Source organism: Panulirus ornatus, chromosome 4 (assembly GCF_036320965.1).
Source record: "Panulirus ornatus isolate Po-2019 chromosome 4, ASM3632096v1, whole genome shotgun sequence".
In the NCBI taxonomy this organism is placed as follows: Eukaryota; Metazoa; Arthropoda; class Malacostraca; order Decapoda; family Palinuridae; genus Panulirus; species Panulirus ornatus.
The window spans coordinates 69,465,690-69,492,169 of NC_092227.1; the positions used below are offsets into that span (position 1 = coordinate 69,465,690).

General features: G+C 41.1%; 1 protein-coding gene across 1 annotated transcript in view; it reads left to right on the plus strand.

Annotated features, from left to right (window-relative positions):
* The window catches only part of LOC139767104 (uncharacterized), a 415,796-nt gene that overhangs the window by 358,773 nt on the left and 30,543 nt on the right, over window positions 1-26,480 (plus strand). Inside the window, 3 exon segments of the mRNA XM_071696092.1 lie at window positions 1,664-1,745; window positions 12,047-12,387; window positions 25,807-26,011. Of these exon segments, the coding sequence (XP_071552193.1) occupies window positions 1,664-1,745; window positions 12,047-12,387; window positions 25,807-26,011 (628 nt within the window).

Consider the following 26,480-nt stretch of genomic DNA (forward strand, 5'->3'; position numbering starts at 1 on the left):
CTTAGAAGGCTAGTCTATCCTTTCTCTAACATTTCCAAAATTTTTATGGTCTTACAAAGGTTGACAAAGTGGATGCGTGTCAGAAGTGGAGGGAGCAAGGAAATACAGGGGATCAAAATGGAGGTGAAAGGATGAAGTGAAAAAGATTTTGAGCAATCGGGGTGTGAACATGTGGGAGAGTGAAAGGCGTACACGGAATAGAGTAAATTGGAACGATGTGGTATACTGGGGTCGACATGCTGTCAGTGGACCGAACCAGGGCACGTGAAACATTTAGGGTAAACCATGGAAAGGTCTATGGAGCCTGGATAGAGAGCTGTGGTTTCATTGTTTATATATATGTATATGTACGTGTATGTGAATATATGTTTCCTGGTGCTACCTCACTAACTTGGGGAATGGCTATCAATTATAATAGATAATAAGATAAACATTTCTCCAAAAATGAGACTGCCTTTAGATCTCTACCAACTTATTTACTTGCGCACTGCTCCAACTGTCCTAGACTTGGGATTTATATCACATTTTTATTTTTCGTGATTTGAAGGACTTCTGTAGCTGTCGGGGAGAGAAACATGATCCAAGCAGAGATCTGTCTTTAAACCATTTTTTTTTTAATGATAATTTTATCACTTTTAGATTACTATGACTTGTTTATTACTGGACTTTTATCATTTTTGCCATGTTTATCATGTTAATGTTGCACAGTCTAATGACAGTTTTTTATATGCATATAGATTTTTCAAGGATAATACTTTGGTCTGGGGTAAACCATGGAAAGTTCTGTGGGGCCTGGATGTAGAAAGGGAGCTGTGGTTTCGGTGTATTATTACATGACAGCTAGAGACTGAGTGTGAACGAATGGGGCCTTTGTTGTCTTCCTAGCGCTACCTCGCGCACATGAGGGGGAGGAGGTTGTTATTTCATGTGTGGCGGGGTGGCAATGGGAATGAATAAAGGCAGACAGTATGAGTTATGTACATGTGTATATATGTATATGTCTGTGTGTGTATGTATATGTATACGTTGAAATGTATAGGTATGTATATTTGCGTGTGTGGACGTGTATGTATATACATGTGTATGTGGATGGGTTGGGCCATTCTTTCGTCTATTTCCTTGCGCTACCTTGCTAATGCGGGAGACAGCGACAAAGCAAATAAATAAATAAATAAATACTTTGCTGTGTTTATGCTTGTTGTTTCTGTGCACATGTAGAAAATTCATTTCACTCTTGAAAGCATAATATCAAATCTTATCATTTTAGAAGTTGGTCTTGTAGTTGCTTGACAGTAGAATAATACTGTAGCTCATACTTGAAATGAGGAATTGCGATTGCAGAATGCCACATTTTTTTAAGATTAATTTTTCCTAATATTCAGCTGAACTGGCTGCAGATGCCGATTGGAGCTATGTTTATTGCAGATTAGTATGAAGTTTCAATAAATGTTTTTAGTATATCCAAACAGTGTTAAAGTTCCCCTTGAGAGGTCAGGTAATTGTGTCTCCTTATTCTGCATCCTTATTAAAACTTGTGACTTCTTTTTGTCATATCCTCTTTTTTATAAGTAGATGTATCATTATGTCATAGACAATTTCATTTTTGTTTTAAGATTTTGAAAAACTTAGAATTTTTCACAATTAAAGAAACAAGTATTTGCAGGAAAGGGATGAGAGGCCTGTGAAGTCAGGTCAAGTGTCTGAACCAGTGACTCCAGATGCAAACGGTACTCAAGAAACCAGAGGTAATTTATGATTACTTTGTGTGTGTGTGTGTGTGTGTGATTACTATGTGTGTGTTATGGTGAAAGAGTTTTACACATATGTTGCCCTGCCTCTTAACTTTGTACTTATGCACCATGTCTTTACTCATGTGTGTCTATTTATTTGTTTATTTATGATTGCCCTAGGACTAATTTCTATAAAAGAATCCTGATGTTACACAGGACCTCTCAAAGGCTTCTGCATCCTAAGGATGCAGTACTGACTTGTAGGGAAATGTAGACTCCTTTGGTGTCAGAAGTTCTGACGAGACTGTGCTCCTAATAATACAGCCTTGTTAATGACTTCTCACACATAGTGTAACCTCTTGCAGGCAGAGCCCAGTAACACCCTTATGTATGTATATACACACACAAATAACCCATCCTGAGACAATTACCCAATTATTGACTAACCCTAAGGCAAAGATGAATACATGGTTTGGGTTTGGGCCAACTAAGGCACCCAGGATTTGAATCAGTGTGGGGACAACCTCATGTGGGCTCATGCTTTACATACAACTGGAAAAATATGAATTGAAAAATACACATAAGTATAAAAGCCTGATCGTACATCTGCCAGTGCTAATGGCTGCGTGCGTATGATAGTGATTGTCAGACAATATCCCAGCATTGTGGACATCACAGCAACTCTCTCAGTTCTCTTTCTCAGTTATCATTCAGCAAGTTCACATTATTCACAAATTTTTGTGCTGGATTCAACCATTTTGTATTAAACCACACAGAAGATGAACAAGAGGAAAAACCCATCACATGGTGATAGATCAGGCAAGAAGCCAAGAAACATGCTCGATTTGCAATTGATAATAAAGGTAATCACCCAATATGAAGGATGAAAAAAGTTAATGAGATTGCATGTGATCTATAGTGGTCCCATTCGACGGTCTCCACAATTTTAAAGGACAAAGAAATGATATGGGAAACAGTGAAAGGTTCAGCAAGTATGAAGTCTATGCTAATAACAGAGCAACATCAAGGGCCCATCCATGAAATGGAAAGGTTGTTGATGCTGTGGATGGGAGATCAAATTCAAAAACATGTACCAGTGAGCTTACTAACAATTCAGGTAAAGGCTAGAAGTCATTTTGAGACTTTGAAGGAGTGAGAGGGGAGGATTACATCAAGAACTCCACAAAAGTCTTGCTTGGTTCAGTAGATTCAAAAAAAGATATAGTTTGCATGATGTTCAAGTCACAGGTGAAACGGCAAGCGCTGATGAAGGAACTGCCGCAAAGTTAGAAAATATACCAAAGATTTTTTAATAAACCATAGAGTGATTCTAAAAAATTTCATTTCATAAAACTGGTTAAACAAAAATGAGATTGTCATGATAGAACTTGCATAGTGTAGAAAATAGAAATGAACTAAAGAATCTTAAGTAAAAGGCAAAAGGAAACTACAGAATAATGTAAAGAAGCTGACTAATTAAAAATGAGATAATTATTATAGAAATTGAATGGAATAAAAGAATGCCATACAGGTATACAAATTCTTTATGCCATACTGACATATGTCCGACTTATGTCATTTTCAGGATCCGACCAGTCAGTCAGAATGGAACTCGGATATATGTCTGGGATAGATTGTATATAGAATAAGATTGCTTAATTTGAAATTTTTATTATATTTATTATCGTTATATTTGATTGCCATTTCCCGCTTCAGTGAGGTAGGACCAGGAAACAGATGAAGAAAGACCCTTCCACTGATATACACACATATCTACATACACCTACATTTTTTTTTATTATACTTGTGTTGCTGTCTCCCACGTTAGTGAGGTAGCACAAGGAAACAGACAAAAGAATGGCCCAACCCACCCACATACATATGTATATACATAAATGCCCATACATGCACATATGCATACCTATACATTTCAACATGTACATACATATACATACACAGACATATACATATATACACATGTACATATTCATACTTGCTGCATTCATCCATTCTCGTCGCCACCGTGCCACACATGAAATGGCAACTCCCGTCCCCCGGGTGTGCACGAGATAGTGCTAGGAAAAGACAACAAAGGCCATATTCGTTCACACTAAGTCTCTAGCTGTCATGTGTAATGCACTGAAACCACGGCTCCCTCTCCACATCCAGGCCCCACAAAACTATCCATGGTTTACCCCAGACACTCCACATGCCCTGGTTCAATCCATTGACAGCATGTTGACCCCAGTATACCACATCGTTCCAATTCACTCTATTCCTTGCACGCCTTTCACCCTCCTGTATGTTAAGGGCCTGATCGCTCAAAATCTTTTTCACTCCATCCTTCCACCTCCAATTTGGTCTCCCACTTCTCTTCATTTCCTCGACCTCTGATGCATATATCCTCTTTGTCATTCTTTTGTGATCAAACCATTACAATACACCCTCTTCTGCTCTCTCAACCACACTATTTTTATTACCACACATCTCTCTTACCCTTTCATTACTTACTCGATCAAACCACCTCACACCACATATTATCCTCAAACATTTCATTTCCAACACATCCACCCTCCTCTGCACCACCCTATCTATAACCCATGCCTCACAACCATATAACATTGTTGGAACCACTATTTCTTCAAACATACCCATTTTTGCTCTCCGAGATAACATTCATTCTTGCCTTCCACACATTCTTCAGCGCTCCCATAACCTTTCCCACCCTGTGACTCACTTCCACTTCCATGCAGATACATAGACATATACATGTTTACCAAATGACGGCCGAGCTTCGTCTCTTCGATGTATATTAACTGACTTATATTTCTCTCTTGTGTCTCCCCTGATGATGTGATTATTACACGAAAGTGCACTTGGGAACTTATCGTGTTTCATTTTCCTTGTGGACTCATAGGAAGACATATACATATATACCCATGTACATATTCATACTCGCTTGCCTTCATGCTTTCCCGGTATCACTTTGCCCCACAGAAAATTGCATTGCCATCCTCTGCATTAGCAAGGTAGTGCCAGGAAAACAGACAAAAAAAGTCACATTCTTTCACACTCACTCCCTAGCTGTCATGTGTAATGTACCAAAACCTAAGCTCCCGATCCATACGCAGGCCCCACAAAACTTTCCATGGTTTACCCCCAGACGCTTCACTTGCCCTGGTTCAGTCCACTGACAGTACACCAATCCCAGGATACCACATTGTTCCAATTCACTATATTCCTTGCACATTTCTCCGTCCTGTATGTTCAGGCCCCAATCACTCAAAATCTTTTTCACTCCTTCCTTCCAGTTTGGTCTCCTGATTCTCTTTGTTCCCTCCACCTTTGACACATATATCCTCTTTGTAAACCTTTTCTCACTCATTCTCTCCATATGTCTAGACCATTTCAATTTCAATACACCCTCTTCTGCTGTTTCAACCACTTTTTATTACTACACATATATGTATTTTATCCCTAGGGATAGGGGAGAAAAAATATTTCCCATTTATTCCCTGTGTTTTGTAGAAGGCGACTAAAAGGGGAGGGAGTGGGTGGCTGGAAATCCTCCCCTCTCGTTTTTTTTTTAATTTTCCAAAAGAAGGAACAGAGAAGGGGACCAGGTGAGGATATTCCCTCTAAGGCCCAGTCCTCTGTTCTTAACGCTACCTCGCTAACGCGGGAAATGGCAAATAGTATAAAAAAAATATACATATATTTATTTATTCATTTTGCTTCGTCGCTGTCTCCCGCGTTAGCGAGGTAGCGCAAGGAAACAGACAAAAGAATAGCCCAACCCACACACGTACACATGTATATACATACACATCCACACACACAGACACATACATATATACACATGTACATAATTCGTAGTCTGCCTTTATTCATTCCCGTCGCCACCCCGCCACACATGAAATAACAACCCCTACCCCCTCATGTGCGCGAGATAGTGCTAGGAAAAGACAACAAAGGCCACATTCGTTCACACTCAGTCGCTAGCTGTTTTGTAATAATGCACCGAAACCACAGCTCCCTTTCCAGATCCAGGCCCCACAAAACTTTCCATGGTTTACCCCAGACACTTCACATGCCCTGGTTCAATCCATTGACAGCATGTTGACCCCAGTATACCACATCGTTCCAATTCACTCTATTCCTTGCACGCCTTTCACCCTCCTGTATGTTAAGGGCCTGATCGCTCAAAATCTTTTTCACTCCATCCTTCCACCTCCAATTTGGTCTCCCACTTCTCTTCATTTCCTCGACCTCTGATGCATATATCCTCTTTGTCATTCTTTTGTGATCAAACCATTACAATACACCCTCTTCTGCTCTCTCAACCACACTATTTTTATTACCACACATCTCTCTTACCCTTTCATTACTTACTCGATCAAACCACCTCACACCACATATTATCCTCAAACATTTCATTTCCAACACATCCACCCTCCTCTGCACCACCCTATCTATAACCCATGCCTCACAACCATATAACATTGTTGGAACCACTATTTCTTCAAACATACCCATTTTTGCTCTCCGAGATAACATTCATTCTTGCCTTCCACACATTCTTCAGCGCTCCCATAACCTTTCCCACCCTGTGACTCACTTCCACTTCCATGCAGATACATAGACATATACATGTTTACCAAATGACGGCCGAGCTTCGTCTCTTCGATGTATATTAACTGACTTATATTTCTCTCTTGTGTCTCCCCTGATGATGTGATTATTACACGAAAGTGCACTTGGGAACTTATCGTGTTTCATTTTCCTTGTGGACTCATAGGAAGACATATACATATATACCCATGTACATATTCATACTTGCTTGCCTTCATGCTTTCCCGGTATCACTTTGCCCCACAGAAAATTGCATTGCCATCCTCTGCATTAGCAAGGTAGTGCCAGGAAAACAGACAAAAAAAGGTCACATTCTTTCACACTCACTCCCTAGCTGTCATGTGTAATGTACCGAAACCTAAGCTCCCTATCCATATGCAGGCCCCACAAAACTTTCCATGGTTTACCCCCAGACGCTTCACTTGCCCTGGTTCAGTCCACTGACAGTACACCAATCCCAGGATACCACATTGTTCCAATTCACTATATTCCTTGCACATTTCTCCGTCCTGTATGTTCAGGCCCCAATCACTCAAAATCTTTTTCACTCCTTCCTTCCAGTTTGGTCTCCTGATTCTCTTTGTTCCCTCCACCTTTGACACATATATCCTCTTTGTAAACCTTTTCTCACTCATTCTCTCCATATGTCTAGACCATTTCAATTTCAATACACCCTCTTCTGCTGTTTCAACCACTTTTTATTACTACACATATATGTATTTTATCCCTAGGGATAGGGGAGAAAAAATATTTCCCATTTATTCCCTGTGTTTTGTAGAAGGCGACTAAAAGGGGAGGGAGTGGGTGGCTGGAAATCCTCCCCTCTCGTTTTTTTTTAATTTTCCAAAAGAAGGAACAGAGAAGGGGACCAGGTGAGGATATTCCCTCTAAGGCCCAGTCCTCTGTTCTTAACGCTACCTCGCTAACGCGGGAAATGGCAAATAGTATAAAAAAAATATACATATATTTATTTATTCATTTTGCTTCGTCGCTGTCTCCCGCGTTAGCGAGGTAGCGCAAGGAAACAGACAAAAGAATAGCGCAACCCACACACATACACATGTATATACATACACATCCACACACACAGACACATACATATATACACATGTACATAATTCGTAGTCTGCCTTTATTCATTCCCGTCGCCACCCCGCCACACATGAAATAACAACCCCCTACCCCCTCATGTGCGCGAGATAGTGCTAGGAAAAGACAACAAAGGCCACATTCGTTCACACTCAGTCGCTAGCTGTTTTGTAATAATGCACCGAAACCAGAGCTCCCTTTCCAGATCCAGGCCCCACAGAACTTTCCATGGTTTACCCCAGACGCTTCACATGCCCTGGTTCAATCCATTGACAGCACGTCGACCCCGGTATACCACATCATTCCAATTCACTCTATTCTTTGCACGCCTTTCACCCTCCTGCATGTTCAGGGCCTGATCTCTCAAAATCTTTTTCACTACATCTTTCCACCTCCAATTTGGTCTCCCACTTCTCCTCGTTCCCTCCACCTCCGACACATATATCCTCTTGGTCAATCTTTCCTCACTCATTCTCTCCATGTGACCAAACCATTTCAAAACACCCTCTTCTGCTCTCTCAACCACACTCTTTTTATTACCACACATCTCTCTTACCCTGTTATTATTTACTCGATCAAACCACCTCACACCACATATTGTCCTCAAACATCTCATTTCCAGCACATCCACCCTCCTCTGCACAACTCTATCTATAGCCCACACCTCGCAACCATATAACATTGTTGGAACCGCTATTCCTTCAAACATACCCATTTTTGCTTTCTGAGATAATGTTCTCGACTTCCACATATTCTTCAACTCTCCCAGAACGTTCACCCTCTCCCTCACCCTATGATTCACTTCCGCTTCCATGGTTCCATCCACTGCCAAATCCACTCCCCAATATCTAAAACACTTCACTTCCTCCAGTTTTTCTCCATTCAAACTTACCTCTCAACTGACTTGTCCCTCAACCCTACTGTACCTAATAACCTTGCTCTTATTCCTATTTACTCTCAGCTTTCTTCTTTCACACACTCTACCAAACTCAGTCACCAGCTTCTGCACTTTCTCACACGAATCAGCCACCAGTGCTGTATCATCAGCGAACAACAACTGACTCACTTCCCAAGCTCTCTCATCCACAGCAGACTGCACACTTGACCCTCTTTCCAAAACTCTTGCATTCACCTCCCTAACAACCCCATCCATAAACAAATCAAACAACCATGGAGACATCACACACCCCTGCCGCAAACCTACATTCACTGAGAACCAATCACTTTCCTCTCTTCCTACACATACACATGCCTTACATCCTCGATAAAAACATTTCACTGTTTCTAACAACTTGCCTCCCACACCATATATTCTTAATACCTTCCACAGAGCATCTCTATCAACTCTATCATATGCCTTCTCCAGATCCATAAATGCTACATACAAATCTATTTGCTTTTCTAAGTATTTCTCACATACATTCTTCAAAGCAAACACCTGATCCACACATCCTCTACCACTTCTGAAACCACACTGCTCTTCCCCAGTCTGATGCTCTGTACATGCCTTCACCCTCTCAATCAATACCCTCCCATATAATTTCCCAGGAGTACTCAACAAACTTATACCTCTGTAATTTGAGCACTCACTTTTATCCCCTTTGCCTTTGTACAATGGCACTATGCAAGCATTCTGCCAATCCTCAGGCACCTCACCATGAATCATACATACATTAAATAACCTTACCAACCTGTCAACAATACAGCCACCCCCTTTTTTAATAAATTCCACCGCAATACCATCCAAACTACACTTATGTCTTACCCTTTCATTACTTACTTGATCAAACCACCTCACATCACATATTGTCCTCAAACATTTCATTTCTAACACATCCACCCTCTGCCATACAACCCTATCTATATAGCTCATGCCTTGCAGCCATATGATATTGTTGGAATTACAATTCCTTCAAACATAAACATCCACTTTTGCTCTCCAAGACACCGTTCTCACCTTCCACACATTCTTCATCGCTCCCAGAATCTTTGCTTCCCCCGCCCTATGATTCACTTCCACTTCCATTGTTCCATTCACTTCTTAGTCCACTCCCAGATATTTAAAACACTTCTCTTCCTCCAATTTTTCTCCATTCAAACTTACATCCCAACTGACTTGTCCCTCTACCCTACTGAACCTAGTATCCTTGCTCTTATTCACATTTACTCTCAACTTTCTCCTTTCACACACTTTTCCCAACTCAGTCACCAACTTCTGCAGTTTCTCACTTGAATTAGCCACCAGTGCTGTATCACTGGCAAACAACAACTGGCTCATTTCCAGACCCTTTCATCCCCAACAAATTGCATACTCGTCCCTCTCTAAAACTCTTGCATTTACCTCCCTAACCATCCCCATCCATAAACAAATTGAAAAACCATGGAGACATCACACACTCCTGCTGCAGACTGACCTTCACTGGGTACCAGTCACTCTCCTCTCTTCCTACTCGTAAATATGCCTTACGCTCTTGATAAAAACTTCTCACTGCTTCAAGCAGCTTACCTCCCACACCATATACTCTTAAGACCGTTCACAAAAGCATCTTTATCAACCCTATCATATGCCCTCTCCAGATCCAAAAATGCTACATACAAATCCATCTGTTTTTCTATGTATTTCTTACATTCTTCAAAGGAAACACCTGATTATATGTATATGAAGCCATTTAAGTAATTTTAAGAAACAACGTAAGTAAAGCAAGGTGATATACCCCATATACAGCCATTTGTTGAACGAGTCAAGGGATTGATAGTAGTTTATTGTTTGATTGTTTTTGGAAAATGTAGTCACCAAAAATAATAGAATTGTTTGCATGGTGCATGTGTATGAGGCTTATTTTTTGACTCATGAATGGTAGATGAAAATTTATGGAACAGCAGTTGGAGGTATGAATGAAAGATTTTAGTTCATGGTAAGTATAGGAGTGGATAATACTGTATCTTGACCCCTGCGAGAAGAATTTCATTTTTCGCAGATTTTATGTGTCTTTAGATAAGGCTGTTGATATTGTCTATGAATGATGTCTGATCAATACATGAGTATTTTCAGGAAACATAATATATTTGAAGGACTGCAAAGTCAGAGGGAATTTGTGTTTGGTTGGATATTGGATTGGTATTGTTAGAAAGATAATATAGGCATAAAAAAACCACCACAAGGGTTTTGGCGTCTGTTGTAAATGAGAGGGCTTGGGAAGTGGGTCAGTTGTTGTTCGCTGGTGGCTGATTCGGGTGAGAAACTGCAGAAGCTGGTTACTGAGTTTGGTAAAATGTGTGAAAGAAGAAAGCTGAGAGTAAATGTGAGTAAGAGCAAGGTTATTGGCTTCAGTAGGGTTGAAGGACAAGTTAATTGGGAGTTAAGTTTAAATGGAGAAAAATTGGAGGAAGCGAAGTGTTTTAGATATCTGGGAGTGGATTTAGCAGCGGGTGGAACCATGGAAGTGGAAGTGAGTCACAGATTGAGGGAGGGGGCAAAGCTTCTGGGAGCTTTGAAGAATGTGTGGAAGGTGAGAACGTTATTTCGGAGAGCAAAAATGAGTATGTTTGAAGGAATAGTGGTTCCAACAATGTTATGTGGTTGCGAGGGTTGTGTGGAGGAGGGTGGATATGTTGGAAATGAAATGTTTGAGGAAAGTATGTGGTGTGAGGTGGTTTGATTAAGTAAGTAATGAAAGGATAAGAGAGATGTGTGATAATAAAAAGAGTGTGGTTGAGAGAGCAGAAGAGGGTGTATTGAAATGGTTTGGTCACATGGAGAGAATGAGTGAGGAAAGATTGACAAAGGGGATATATGAGTCAGAGGCAGGGGGAACAAGGAGAAGTGGGAGACCAAATTGGAGGTGGAAGGACGCAGTGAAAACGATTTTGAGCAATTGGAACCTGAACATGCAGGAGGGTGAAAGGCGTGCAAGGAATAGAGCGAATTGAAATGATGTGGTATACTGGGGTCGACGTGCTGTTAGTGGATTGAACCAGGGCATGTGAAGTGTCTGGGTTAAACCATAGAAAGTTTTGTGAGGCCTGGATGTGGAAAGGGAGCTGTGGTTTCAGTGCATTAAACATGACAGTTAGAGACTGAGTGTGAGCGAATGTAGCCTTTGTTGTCTTTTCCTAGCGCTACCTCATGCGCACGCCGGGGGAGGGGGTTGCTATTTCATGTGTGGCAGGGTGGCGACAGGAATTGATGAAGGCACCGAGTATGAATATGTACATATGTATATATGTATATGTCTGTGTATGTACATGTATGTATATGTTGAAATTTATTGGTATGTATATGTGCGTGTGTAGGCGTTTATGTATATACATGAGTGTGTAGGTGGGTTGGGTCATTCTTTCATCTGTTCCTTGCCTACATGAGTATGTGGGTGTGTTGGGTCATTCTTTCGTCTGTTTCTTTGCGCTACCTTGCTAACACGGGAGACAGTGACTAGGTATGATAAGAATAGAAAAAGATTTAAAAATCAGATTTATTTCCCTCCTTGTCACAGTGAAAATGATGTATGTTTATTTGTATTTAGCTGGGCTGAGGAGAAATTTTTTTTTTTTTCTGTGTATTATCCCTAATGAATTGACTTTTTCTTACATTTCAGATCAACAAGCAAAGTCAACAGGTGACATTCATCGACGTCGTAAAAGAAGGTTTAGAAGTGCTTGGTCTCGTGGTGAAATCAAGACTCCTAAGAAAAAGCGAATTATTGAAAAGGATTGTTCTGATAAGAAAGAAGTTGAAGTTGAAAATGAGGAAACAAAAACAGAGGAGGAGGCTGATGAAGTAGAAAATAAGAAAAATTCAGAGAAATTGCAAGACAAGAGCATGGATGGTGGAGAGAAGAGTGAAGATGATGTCAGTGTTCATTCTACTTGTAACTCAGATGAACGGGAGAGGAATACAGAAAATTCTGCAGGAGATGTAAAAGATGATACAGATGAGGTAGAGTGAAGTGCTGCTTAGTTCATGTTGTTGTTGAATCATTTCTTGTTAAAGAAGTTTCTGTATGTTTAGATAAGAGTATACCTTTTTCTGTATTTAGTGGTCCATTTTGTGTAGTATAAGCTTTCATCTGTATTTCTATATTTTATGTTGTAGTGAACTTGGTTGTATTATAAGTTTGCAAAACTTATAGAACTCACCAGTCTAATAACATCATTGATTGGAACACAGTGGGAGAATTGCTTGTTGAAAGCCAGTGCTTGAGATGGATGTGTAAAGTGATGCACATAGAGTATATAAGGAAAGATGAATACTAAGTAGGATGCAATGTATGGGTAAGTAGTTGATGATGCACAGAATGGAATTCAGAAATATCATTGTCATATGATGAGAAAATGTCTGAAAAAAATTATGAAAATTGTGTTTGAGTGAAGGGATTTCTAAGAAAAAAATAATGTAAGAAAAGAAGGGTTCTTTATGGAATGTGATTTGGTAGCAAGATTGCAAGTCTGTCCTAGAACATTTGGAATCCCTACTCCCTGGCAGCCTGCAGTGCTTGAGACCCCAGTCTTTCCATCTATCTGGCTGCCTATATCTCTGATGCCCATTTCCTGTTGGAACTCCCTGGAAAGAGTGGTCAAAGCTTCTTAGCTTTTAGTGACTTACCTATAATAGGCAACTGGCTGAGGGCAACTCTGGTGCAGTGCTTTTAGGGGTATCTACCTCATGTTCCCACAAGTTACTATTACCAAATGTGTCTTCCTGATGTTCCAACCTACTATTTTTGCCTAATGCTCGGATGCTCCCAGCTTATGTTCCTACAGAAGCATTAGGAGACTAGGAGACTTCAGTTATGCAAAACAATTTCCAGAAATGGTGCATGCTTGTATTGTATCTACTCAATCCTCCCTGTGTGAATGGAGATGAAGTAAATGATGATATGGATAGACAGTGGTGATTTTTAAGGAGTGTGCAATTTTTCCTCCATTTTGCTCATATACAATATTTTTCTTGCTATTCTATCCCCTCTCCCTTGTTCCTCAGGATCCCCTGTAAGTATACAGACACGGCAAGAACCTTGATTATTACTGCATACCACCAAAACCATTTGATTACCCTTTGATCTGGAGATGTAACCAGATCTCTAAGTGACTTTGTCCTTCACTCAGCATGAAGTGAAATCAGATGCTCCTTCACCAATTGGGGTTGTTGCTTTTGTATGAAATCTATGCTGAATAAGAAAAAAGTAGTGTAGTAGATGCAGATGGATATTTTCCAGGGAATGTATGTGGTTGAAAAGAAGTGTAGAAAGTGGAAATCATTGTTCAGTTTAGCACTCGATATGAATTAAGAATATGTATGAGTGACCTAAGAGGCTGTGTATGCACTTAATCTATACTGTATAAATGGGAAGGGGAATAGTCATGATCTTAGTAGGTGAGTTAAATGATGAGTAGAATTGTTAGCATTACTAAAGTGATGTAACTGGATGTAGCTAATCCAAGGAGTAAGAAAGATCCAAGGGTAAATGGTCATCAAGCAGACACTATGGAGATATTTCAGTACAATATGATGAGTTAGATTATGAGCATACAACGTTTGTTTAGACGCAGTTGCTTCCTTTGCACATCAACTATCTAAATGTCATGCATAATGCTTCAAGAGCAAAGCCTACCATTCACAGCCAAACCCCATAGACTATTTCATGGTTACCTTGCTCTTTTCATAAGCCATAGTTCAGCCTATTGAAAATACATAGGTCTCCCTTAAACCATGTCAGTCTGGTTTAATTTACCCATGTATGCCTCTCATCCTCTTAAGTATTCAGGGCCATGGTTTTGGTGCATTATTCAAGATGGGTAGAAGGTGAGTGTGAGCTAACATGGCAAAGTTTCCCCTCATTTCTTCTGAGTGCTACTTTGCATATGTGGGAAATGGTGAGCATGTACGAAAATATTATTATTTTATTATATTATTATCATACTTGATCGTTGTTTCCCGTGTCAGCAAGTTAGCATCAGGATATAGACAAAGAAAGGCCCACCCACTCATATACACATATACATACATAAACGCCCATACACACGCATATACATACATATACATATCAACATACACTCATATACGTACACATACACAGACATATACATATACGTATACACATATGTACATATTCCTACTCGCTTGCCTTCACCCATTCCTGGCACTAACCTGCCCCACAGGAAACAGCATTGATACCCCTTGCTTCAGCAAGGTAGTGCCAGAAAAACAGACAAAAAGGCCACATTCATTCACACTCGGTCTTTAGCTGTCATGTGTAATGCACAGGTACCACAGCTCCCTATCCACATCCAGGTCCCACAGACCTTTCCATGGTTTACCCCAGACGTTTCACATGCCCTGGTTCAGTCCATTGACAGCACGTTGACCCTGCTATACCACATTGTTCCAGTTCACTCTATTCCTTGCATGCCTCTCACCCTTCTGTATGTTCAGGCCCTGATCACTGAGAATCTTTTTCACTCCATCCTTCCTTCTCCAGTTTGGCCTCCTGCTTCTCCTTGTTCCCTCCACCTTTGGCACATATAGCCTTTTTGTCAATCTTTCCTCACACATTCTCCACATATGTCCAAACCATTTCAACACACCCTCTTCTGCTCTCTCCACCACACACTTTGTATTTTCACACATCTCTCTTACCCTTTCATTACTTAGCTGATCAAACCACCTCACACCACATATTTTCCTCAAACATTTCATTTCCAACACATCCACCATCCTCCATACAACCCTATCTATAGCCCATGCCTCACAACCATATGATGTTGTTAGAACTGCTATTGCTTCGAACATACCCATTTTTGCTCTCCAAGATAATGGTCTCTCCTTCCATAAATTCTTTATTGTTCCGAGACTCTTCACCTCCTCCCCTACCCTGTGACTAACTTCTGCTTTCATGGTTCTATCCACTGATAAGTCCACTCCCAGATATCTAAAACACTTCACTTTCTCCATTCAAACTTACATCCCAATTTACTTCTCCCTCAACCCTAGTGAACCTAATAACCTTGCTCTTATTCACATTTACTCTCAACTTTCTCCTTTCACAAAGTTTTCCAAACTCAGTCACTAACTTCTGCAGTTTCTCTGTTGTTTTTCCCTTTGATTAGCCTCTCTGTATTTGAATTACAGCCCATCCTTGATGTGAACTTTAGTCCTTCACTAGAGCATTAAAGGAAATGAATAATAAAGGTCTGTGGGGCCTCATTGTGGATAGGGAGTTGTGGATTTGGTATATTACATGTTAGCTAGAGAATGAGTGTGAACGAATGTGGCCTTTTTGTCTGTTTTCCTGGCGCTACATCGCTTAATCGGGGGGTAGTGATGCTATTTTCCTGTGTGGCTGGGTAGCAACAGGAATGGATGAAGGCAAGCAAGTAAGAATATGAATATGTGTATGTGAGGAATGGGACTTATTTAGGGAAGTAGTGATGGCTTGTGCAAAAGATGCTTGTGGCATGAGAAGCGTGGGAGATGGGCAGCTGAGAAAGGGTAGTGAGTGGTGGGATGAAGAAGTAAGATTATTAATGAAAGAGAAGAGAGAGGCATTTGGACGATTTTTGCAGGGAAATAGTGCAAATGACTGGGAGATGTATAAAAGAAAGAGGCAGGAGATCAAGAGAAAGGTGCAAGAGGTGAAAAAGAGGACAAATGAAAGTAGGGGTGAGAGAATATCATTGAATATTAGGGAGAATAAAAAGATGTTTTGGAAGGAGAAAGGTGCAAGATGTGAAAAAGAGGACAAATGAGAGTAGGGGTGAGAGAGTATCATTGAATTTTAGGGAGAATAAAAGGATGTTTTGGAAGGAGGTAAATAAGGTGCGTAAGACGAGAACAAATGGGAACATCGGTGAAGGGGACTAATGGGAAGATAATAACAGGTAGTGGTGATGTGAGGAGATGGAGTGAGTATTTTGAAAGTTTGTTGCATGTGTTGGATGATAGAGTGGCAGATAAAGAGTGTTTTGGTCAAGGTGGGGTGCAAAGTGAGAATGATTTGGTAAACTTAGAAGAGGTAGTGAAAGCTTCGCGGAAGATGAAAGCTGGCAAGGCGGCAGATTTGGATGGTATTGCAGTGGAATTTATAAAAAAAAAAGGGGGTGACTGTATTGTTGACTGGTTGGTGAGGATATCCATTGTGTGTATGGCTCATGGTGAGGTGCCTGAGGATTGGCAGAATGCATGCATAGCGCCATTGTACAAAGGCAAAGAGGATGAAGGTGAGTGTTCAAATTACAGAGGTATAAGTTTGTTGAGTATTCCCGGGAAATTATATGGGAGGGTATTGACCGAGAGGGTGAAGGCATGTACAGAGCATCAGATTGGGGAAAAGCAGTGTGGTTTCAGAAGTGGTAGAGGATGTGTGGATCAGGTGTTTGCTCTGAAGAATGTATGTGAGAAATACTTAGAAAAACAAAAAGAAAAGCAAATGGATTTGTATGTAGCATTTATGGATCTGGAGAAGGCATATGGTAAGAGTTGATAGAGATGCTCTATGGAAGGTATTAAGAATATATGGTGTGGGAGGCAAGTTGCTAGAAGCAGTGAAAAGTTTTTATCGAGGATGTAAGGCATGTGAATGAGTAGGAAGAGAGGAGAGTGATTGGTTCTCAGTGAATGTCGGTTTGTGTCAGGGGTGCGTGATTTCTCCATGGTTGTTTAATTTGTTTATGGATAGCGTTGTTAGGGAGGTGAATGTAAGAGTTGTGGATGAGAGGGCTTGGGAAGTGAGTCATTTGTTATTCGCTGATGATACAGCGCTGGTGGCTGATTCGGGTGAGAAATTGCAGAAGCTGGTGAACTGAGTTTGATAAAGTGTGTGAAAGAAGAAAGCTAAGAGATTGTGAATAAGAGCAAGGTTATTAGGTACAGTAGGGTTGAGGGACAAGTCAATTGGGAGGTAAGTTTGAATGGAGAAAAACTGGAGGAAGTGAAGTCTTTCAGATATCTGGGAGTGGATTTGGCAGTGGATGGAACCATGGAAGTGGAAGGTGAGTCACAGGGTATGGAAGGGGGTGAAGGTTCTGGGAGCATTGAAGAATGTGTGGAAGGTGAGAACATTATCTCCGAAAGCAAAAATGGGTATGTTTGAAGGAATAGTGGTTCCAACAATGATATGTGGTTACGAGTCATGGGCTATAGAGAGGGTTGTGCAGAGGAGGGCGAATGTGTTGGAAATGAAATGTTTGAGGACAATATGTGGTGTGAGGTGGTTTGATCAAGAAAGTAATGAAAGGGTAAGAGAGATGTGTGGTGATAAAAAGAGTGTGGTTTAGAGGCCAGAAGAGGGCATATTGAAATGGTTTGGTCACATGGAGAGAATGAGTGAGGAAAGATTGACAAAGAGGATATATGTGTCAGAGGTGCAGGGAACGAGGAGAAGTGGGAGACCAAATTGGAGGTGGAAGGATGGAGTGAAAAAGATTTTGAACGATCGGGGCCTGAACAAGCAGGAGGGTGAAAGGCGTGCAAGGAATAGAGTGAATTGGAACGATGTAGTGTACTGGGGTCAACATACTGTCAATGGATTGAACCAAGGCATGTGAAGCATCTGGTGTACACCATGGAAAGTTTTGTGGGGGCTGGATGTGGAAAGGGAGCTGTGGTTTCGGTGCATTATTACATGACAGCTAGAGACCGAATGTGAATAAATGTGGCCTTTGTTGTCTTTTCCTAGTGCTGCCTCGTGCACATGTGGGGGAATGGGGTTGTCATTTCATGTGTGGCAGGGTGGTGACAGGAATGAATAAAGGCTGCAAGTATGAATTATGTACATGTGTATATATGTATGTTTCTGTGTATATATATATATATATATATATATATATATATATATATATATATATATATATATATATATATATATATATATATTTTTTTTTGCTTTGTCGCTGTCTCCCGCATTTGCGAGGTAGCGCAAGGAAACAGACGAAAGAAATGGCCCAACCCACCCCATACACGTGTATATACATACACATCCACACACGCAAATATACATACCTACACAGCTTTCCATGGTTTACCCCAGACGCTTCACATGCCCTGATTCAATCCACTGACAGCACGTCAACCCTGGTATACCACATCGATCCAATTCACTCTATTCCTTCCCCTCCTTTCACCCTCTGCATGTTCAGGCCCCGATCACACAAAATCTTTTTCACTCCATCTTTCCACCTCCAATTTGGTCTCCCACTTCTCCACGTTCCCTCCACCTCCGACACATATATCCTCTTGGTCAATCTTTCCTCACTCATTCTCTCCATGTGCCCAAACCATTTCAAAACACCCTCTTCTGCTCTCTCAACCACGCTCTTTTTATTTCCACACATCTCTCTTACCCTTACGTTACTTACTCGATCAAACCACCTCACACCACACATTGTCCTCAAACAACTCATTTCCAGCACATCCATCCTCCTGCACACAACTCTATCCATACCCACGCCATTTCCCCCCCCCCCCCCCCACGCAACCATACAACATTGTTGGAACCACTATTGCTTCAAACATACCATTTTTGCTTTCCGAGATAATGTTCTCGACTTCCACACATTCTTCAAGGCTCCCAGGATTTTCGCCCCCTCACCCACCCTATGATCCACTTCCACTTCCATGGTTCCATCCGCTGCCAGATCCACTCCCAGATATCTAAAACAATTTACTTCCTCCAGTTTTTCTCCATTCAAACTTACCTCCAATTGACTTGACCCTCAACCCTACTGTACCTAATAACCTTGCTCTTATTCACATTTACTCTCAACTTTCTCCTTTCACAAAGTTTTCCAAACTCAGTCACTAACTTCTGCAGTTTCTCTGTTGTTTTTCCCTTTGATTAGCCTCTCTGTATTTGAATTACAGCCCATCCTTGATGTGAACTTTAGTCCTTCACTAGAGCATTAAAGGAAATGAATAATAAAGGTCTGTGGGGCCTCATTGTGGATAGGGAGTTGTGGATTTGGTATATTACATGTTAGCTAGAGAATGAGTGTGAACGAATGTGGCCTTTTTGTCTGTTTTCCTGGCGCTACATCGCTTAATCGGGGGGTAGTGATGCTATTTTCCTGTGTGGCTGGGTAGCAACAGGAATGGATGAAGGCAAGCAAGTAAGAATATGAATATGTGTATGTGAGGAATGGGACTTATTTAGGGAAGTAGTGATGGCTTGTGCAAAAGATGCTTGTGGCATGAGAAGCGTGGGAGATGGGCAGCTGAGAAAGGGTAGTGAGTGGTGGGATGAAGAAGTAAGATTATTAATGAAAGAGAAGAGAGAGGCATTTGGACGATTTTGCAGGGAAATAGTGCAAATGACTGGGAGATGTATAAAAGAAAGAGGCAGGAGATCAAGAGAAAGGTGCAAGAGGTGAAAAAGAGGACAAATGAAAGTAGGGGTGAGAGAATATCATTGAATATTAGGGAGAATAAAAAGATGTTTTGGAAGGAGAAAGGTGCAAGATGTGAAAAAGAGGACAAATGAGAGTAGGGGTGAGAAGAGTATCATTGAATTTTAGGGAGAATAAAAGGATGTTTTGGAAGGAGGTAAATAAGGTGCGTAAGACGAGAACAAATGGGAACATCGGTGAAGGGGACTAATGGGAAGATAATAACAGGTAGTGGTGATGTGAGGAGATGGAGTGAGTATTTTGAAAGTTTGTTGCATGTGTTGGATGATAGAGTGGCAGATAAAGAGTGTTTTGGTCAAGGTGGTGTGCGAAGTGAGAATGATTTGGTAAACTTAGAAGAGGTAGTGAAAGCTTCGCGGAAGATGAAAGCTGGCAAGGCGGCAGATTTGGATGGTATTGCAGTGGAATTTATAAAAAAAAAAAGGGGGTGACTGTATTGTTGACTGGTTGGTGAGGATATCCATTGTGTGTATGGCTCATGGTGAGGTGCCTGAGGATTGGCAGAATGCATGCATAGCGCCATTGTACAAAGGCAAAGAGGATGAAGGTGAGTGTTCAAATTACAGAGGTATAAGTTTGTTGAGTATTCCCGGGAAATTATATGGGAGGGTATTGACCGAGAGGGTGAAGGCATGTACAGAGCATCAGATTGGGGAAAAGCAGTGTGGTTTCAGAAGTGGTAGAGGATGTGTGGATCAGGTGTTTGCTCTGAAGAATGTATGTGAGAAATACTTAGAAAAACAAAAAGAAAAGCAAATGGATTTGTATGTAACATTTATGGATCTGGAGAAGGCATATGGTAAGAGTTGATAGAGATGCTCTATGGAAGGTATTAAGAATATATGGTGTGGGAGGCAAGTTGCTAGAAGCAGTGAAAAGTTTTTATCGAGGATGTAAGGCATGTGAATGAGTAGGAAGAGAGGAGAGTGATTGGTTCTCAGTGAATGTCGGTTTGTGTCAGGGGTGCGTGATTTCTCCATGGTTGTTTAATTTGTTTATGGATAGCGTTGTTAGGGAGGTGAATGTAAGAGTTGTGGATGAGAGGGCTTGGGAAGTGAGTCATTTGTTATTCGCTGATGATACAGCGCTGGTGGCTGATTCGGGTGAGAAATTGCAGAAGCTGGTGAACTGAGTTTGATAAAGTGTGTGAAAGAAGAAAGCTAAGAGATTGTGAATAAGAGCAAGGTTATTAGGTACAGTAGGGTTGAGGGACAAGTCAATTGGGAGGTAAGTTTGAATGGAGAAAAACTGGAGGAAGTGAAGTCTTTCAGATATCTGGGAGTGGATTTGGCAGTGGATGGAACCATGGAAGTGGAGGTGAGTCACAGGGTATGGAAGGGGGTGAAGGTTCTGGGAGCATTGAAGAATGTGTGGAAGGTGAGAACATTATCTCCGAAAGCAAAAATGGGTATGTTTGAAGGAATAGTGGTTCCAACAATGATATGTGGTTACGAGTCATGGGCTATAGAGAGGGTTGTGCAGAGGAGGGCGAATGTGTTGGAAATGAAATGTTTGAGGACAATATGTGGTGTGAGGTGGTTTGATCAAGAAAGTAATGAAAGGGTAAGAGAGATGTGTGGTGATAAAAAGAGTGTGGTTTAGAGGCCAGAAGAGGGCATATTGAAATGGTTTGGTCACATGGAGAGAATGAGTGAGGAAAGATTGACAAAGAGGATATATGTGTCAGAGGTGCAGGGAACGAGGAGAAGTGGGAGACCAAATTGGAGGTGGAAGGATGGAGTGAAAAAGATTTTGAACGATCGGGGCCTGAACAAGCAGGAGGGTGAAAGGCGTGCAAGGAATAGAGTGAATTGGAACGATGTAGTGTACTGGGGTCAACATACTGTCAATGGATTGAACCAAGGCATGTGAAGCATCTGGTGTACACCATGGAAAGTTTTGTGGGGGCTGGATGTGGAAAGGGAGCTGTGGTTTCGGTGCATTATTACATGACAGCTAGAGACCGAATGTGAATAAATGTGGCCTTTGTTGTCTTTTCCTAGTGCTGCCTCGTGCACATGTGGGGGAATGGGGTTGTCATTTCATGTGTGGCAGGGTGGTGACAGGAATGAATAAAGGCTGCAAGTATGAATTATGTACATGTGTATATATGTATGTTTCTGTGTATATATATATATATATATATATATATATATATATATATATATATATATATATATATATATATATATATATATATTTTTTTTTGCTTTGTCGCTGTCTCCCGCATTTGCGAGGTAGCGCAAGGAAACAGACGAAAGAAATGGCCCAACCCACCCCATACACGTGTATATACATACACATCCACACACGCAAATATACATACCTACACAGCTTTCCATGGTTTACCCCAGACGCTTCACATGCCCTGATTCAATCCACTGACAGCACGTCAACCCTGGTATACCACATCGATCCAATTCACTCTATTCCTTCGCCCTCCTTTCACCCTCCTGCATGTTCAGGCCCCGATCACACAAAATCTTTTTCACTCCATCTTTCCACCTCCAATTTGGTCTCCCACTTCTCCACGTTCCCTCCACCTCCGACACATATATCCTCTTGGTCAATCTTTCCTCACTCATTCTCTCCATGTGCCCAAACCATTTCAAAACACCCTCTTCTGCTCTCTCAACCACGCTCTTTTTATTTCCACACATCTCTCTTACCCTTACGTTACTTACTCGATCAAACCACCTCACACCACACATTGTCCTCAAACAACTCATTTCCAGCACATCCATCCTCCTGCACACAACTCTATCCATAGCCCACGCCTCGCAACCATACAACATTGTTGGAACCACTATTCCTTCAAACATACCCATTTTTGCTTTCCGAGATAATGTTCTCGACTTCCACACATTCTTCAAGGCTCCCAGGATTTTCGCCCCCTCACCCACCCTATGATCCACTTCCACTTCCATGGTTCCATCCGCTGCCAGATCCACTCCCAGATATCTAAAACAATTTACTTCCTCCAGTTTTTCTCCATTCAAACTTACCTCCCAATTGACTTGACCCTCAACCCTACTGTACCTAATAACCTTGCTCTTATTCACATTTACTCTTAACTTTCTTCTTTCACACACTTTACCAAACTCAGTCACCATATATATATATATATATATATATATATATATATATATATATATATATATATATGTGTGTGTGTGTGTGTGTGTGTGTGTTTGATGATAGAGTGGCAGATATAGGGTGTTTTGGTCGAGGTGGTGTGCAAAGTGCGAGGGTTAGGGAAAATGAGTTGGTAAACAGAGAAGAGGTAGTAAAAGCTTTGCGGAAGATGAAAGCCGGCAAGGCAGCAGGTTTGGATGGTATTGCAGTGGAATTTATTAAAAAAGGGGGTGACTGTATTGTTGACTGGTTGGTAAGGTTATTTAATGTATGTATGACTCATGGTGAGGTGCCTGAGGATTGGCGGAATGCGTGCATAGTGCCATTGTACAAAGGCAAAGGGGATAAGAGTGAGTGCTCAAATTACAGAGGTATAAGTTTGTTGAGTATTCCTGGCAAATTATATGGGAGGGTATTGATTGAGAGGGTGAAGGCATGTACAGAGCATCAGATTGGGGAAGAGCAGTGTGGTTTCAGAAGTGGTAGAGGATGTGTGGATCAGGTGTTTGCTTTGAAGAATGTATGTGAGAAATACTTAGAAAAGCAAATGGATTTGTATGTAGCATTTATGGATCTGGAGAAGGCATATGATAGAGTTGATAGATATGCTCTGTGGAAGGTATTAAGAATATATGGTGTGGGAGGCAAGTTGTTAGAAGCAGTGAAAAGTTTTTATCGAGGATGTAAGGCATGTGTACGTGTAGGAAGAGAGGAAAGTGATTGGTTCTAAGTGAATGTAAGTTTGCGGCAGGGGTGTGTGATGTCTCCATGGTTGTTTAATTTGTTTATGGATGGGGTTGTTAGGGAGGTGAATGCAAGAGTTTTGGAAAGAGGGGCAAGTATGCAGTCTGTTGGGGATGAGAGAGCTTGGGAAGTGAGTCAGTTGTTGTTCGCTGATGATACAGCGCTGGTGGCTGATTCATGTGAGAAACTGCAGAAGCTGGTGACTGAGTTTGGTAAAGTGTGTGAAAGAAGAAAGTTAAGAGTAAATGTGAATAAGAGCAAGGTTATTAGGTACAGTAGGGTTGAGGGTCAATTCAATTGGGAGGTGAGTTTGAATGGAGAAAAACTGGAGGAAGTGAAGTGTTTTAGATATCTGGGAGTGGATCTGGCAGCGGATGGAACCATGGAAGCGGAAGTGGATCATAGGGTGGGGGAGGGGGCGAAAATTCTGGGAGCCTTGAAGAATGTGTGGAAGTCGAGAACATTATCTCGGAAAGCAAAAATGGGTATGTTTGAAGGAATAGTGGTTCCAACAATGTTGTATGGTTGCGAGGCGTGGACTATGGATAGAGTTGTGCGCAGGAGGATGGATGTGCTGGAAATGAGATGTTTGAGGACAATGTGTGGTGTGAGGTGGTTTGATCGAGTAAGTAACGTAAGGGTAAGAGAGATGTGTGGAAATAAAAAGAGCGTGGTTGAGAGAGCAGAAGAGGGTGTTTTGAAATGGTTTGGTCACATGGAGAGAATGAGTGAGGAAAGATTGACCAAGAGGATATATGTGTCGGAGGTGGAGGGAACGAGGAGAAGAGGGAGACCAAATTGGAGGTGGAAAGATGGAGTGAAAAAGATTTTGTGTGATCGGGGCCTGAACATGCAGGAGGGTGAAAGGAGGGCAAAGAATAGAATGAATTGGAGCGATGTGGTATACCGGGGTTGACGTGCTGTCAGTGGGTTGAATCAAGGCATGTTTATGGGGGTGGGTTGGGCCATTTCTTTCGTCTGTTTCCTTGCACTACCTCGCAAACGCGGGAGACCGACAAAGCAAAAAAAAAATATATATATATATATATATATTATATATATATTTTTTTTTTTTTTTCCGCTGTCTCCCGCGTTTACGAGGTAGCGCAAGGAAACAGACAAAAGAAATAGCCCAACCCACCCCCATACACATGTATATACATACACATACACACACACAAATATACATACCTACACAGCTTTCCATGGTTTACCCCAGACGCTTCACATGTCCTGATTCAATCCACTGACAGCACGTCAACCCCGGTATACCACATCGATCCAATTCACTCTATTCCTTGCCCTCCTTTCACCCTCCTGCATGTTCAGGCCCCAAGGAAAGATTGACCAAGAGGATATATGTGTCAGAGGTGGAGGGAACGAGGAGAAGTGGGAGACCAAATTGGAGGTGGAAAGATGGAGTGAAAAAGATTTCGTGTGATTGGGGCCTGAACATGCAGGAGGGTGAAAGGAGGGCAAGGAATAGAGTGAATTGGATCGATGTGGTTTACCGGAGACAGCGACAAAGTATAATAATAAAAAAAAAATTATGATAGTGATGATAATGATAATAATCCCTGAGGATAGGGGAGATAGAATACTGCCAATTGAGGATTTTCCCCTCTAAGGCTCTTTCACCTGTTCTTGGTGCTATTTCATTCTCGTGGGAATTGGTGACCATGTATAAAAAACAATAATGATAATGATAATAATGTGCACCAAAAGACTTGTCAATCTCAGTCTTACTTAACATTGCTATCAGCAGATCACTTTTATTTTGTAACAAAAGAATACAGATCACAGTTTTGCAGGTCAGTAAAATGAGTAACAGGCCAGGCCAGGTAATGACTTATCTTTAGTAGTCTATATTCACACTGTCTTGCATTCTTTTCTGTTGAATAGTTGTTAAGCTTGCCTTTTTGTAGATTAACAGGAGTAGTAGTTATGATTACAGGGTATTAAGATGATTAAAGAATATTGCTTTATATTTGTTCCTTGCAATAGTTACAGTGTTAATTACCAACAACTTGAAGTAAATGATTGTTCATACATAAACTGAATTGGATATCTTTTTCAGGCCCATTTAGAGTCAGAACTTGCCCTATATAATGGTCATTTAAGCACTGAAGACAGCCATGATAGTATGAAAGTGACATCAGCTGCAGATGAACTTGCAGCACAAGCTTCTACCTCGAGCACAGTGAAGGAGCCAAAAGATAGCAACAAGGAGGACAGGGACGAAAAGATACGTGATGCTTTAGTGGAGACCGAAGATTCAATAGGTTAGTATGTTGTACGTTTGAAAAGTTAGAGTAAGTATCTTCTCTGGCGTTTCCAAGTTACAGAATGGTATTATGGTAACTCCCTTCTTAGAGATGTTCATTAACTCCTGTGGTATATGAACCACTTGCACAGTGTTGCTGTAGCTTTGTTTCCACATGTACATGATGCACAAAGTAAGTTAAATACTCAATAATAGATCAGAACCTACAACATAGAATTTTTTTTCAATGTCCAGTTTCTTTTTCCATTATAATGAGCTATTACTACGAACATATGAAAAAACTCTCGTGTACACACATCCCCCTCTCTATTTGTCGTGCATGATAAACAAGAGCCTACTATTCACAGCCTACCCTCATACACTTTTCCATGGTTTATCTTGATCAGAGTTTATACCCTGTTTCAGCCAACTGACAGTACATTATTCCCCTATTTTATTGTGATAAAGAATGAGGGTGAGAAAAGCAA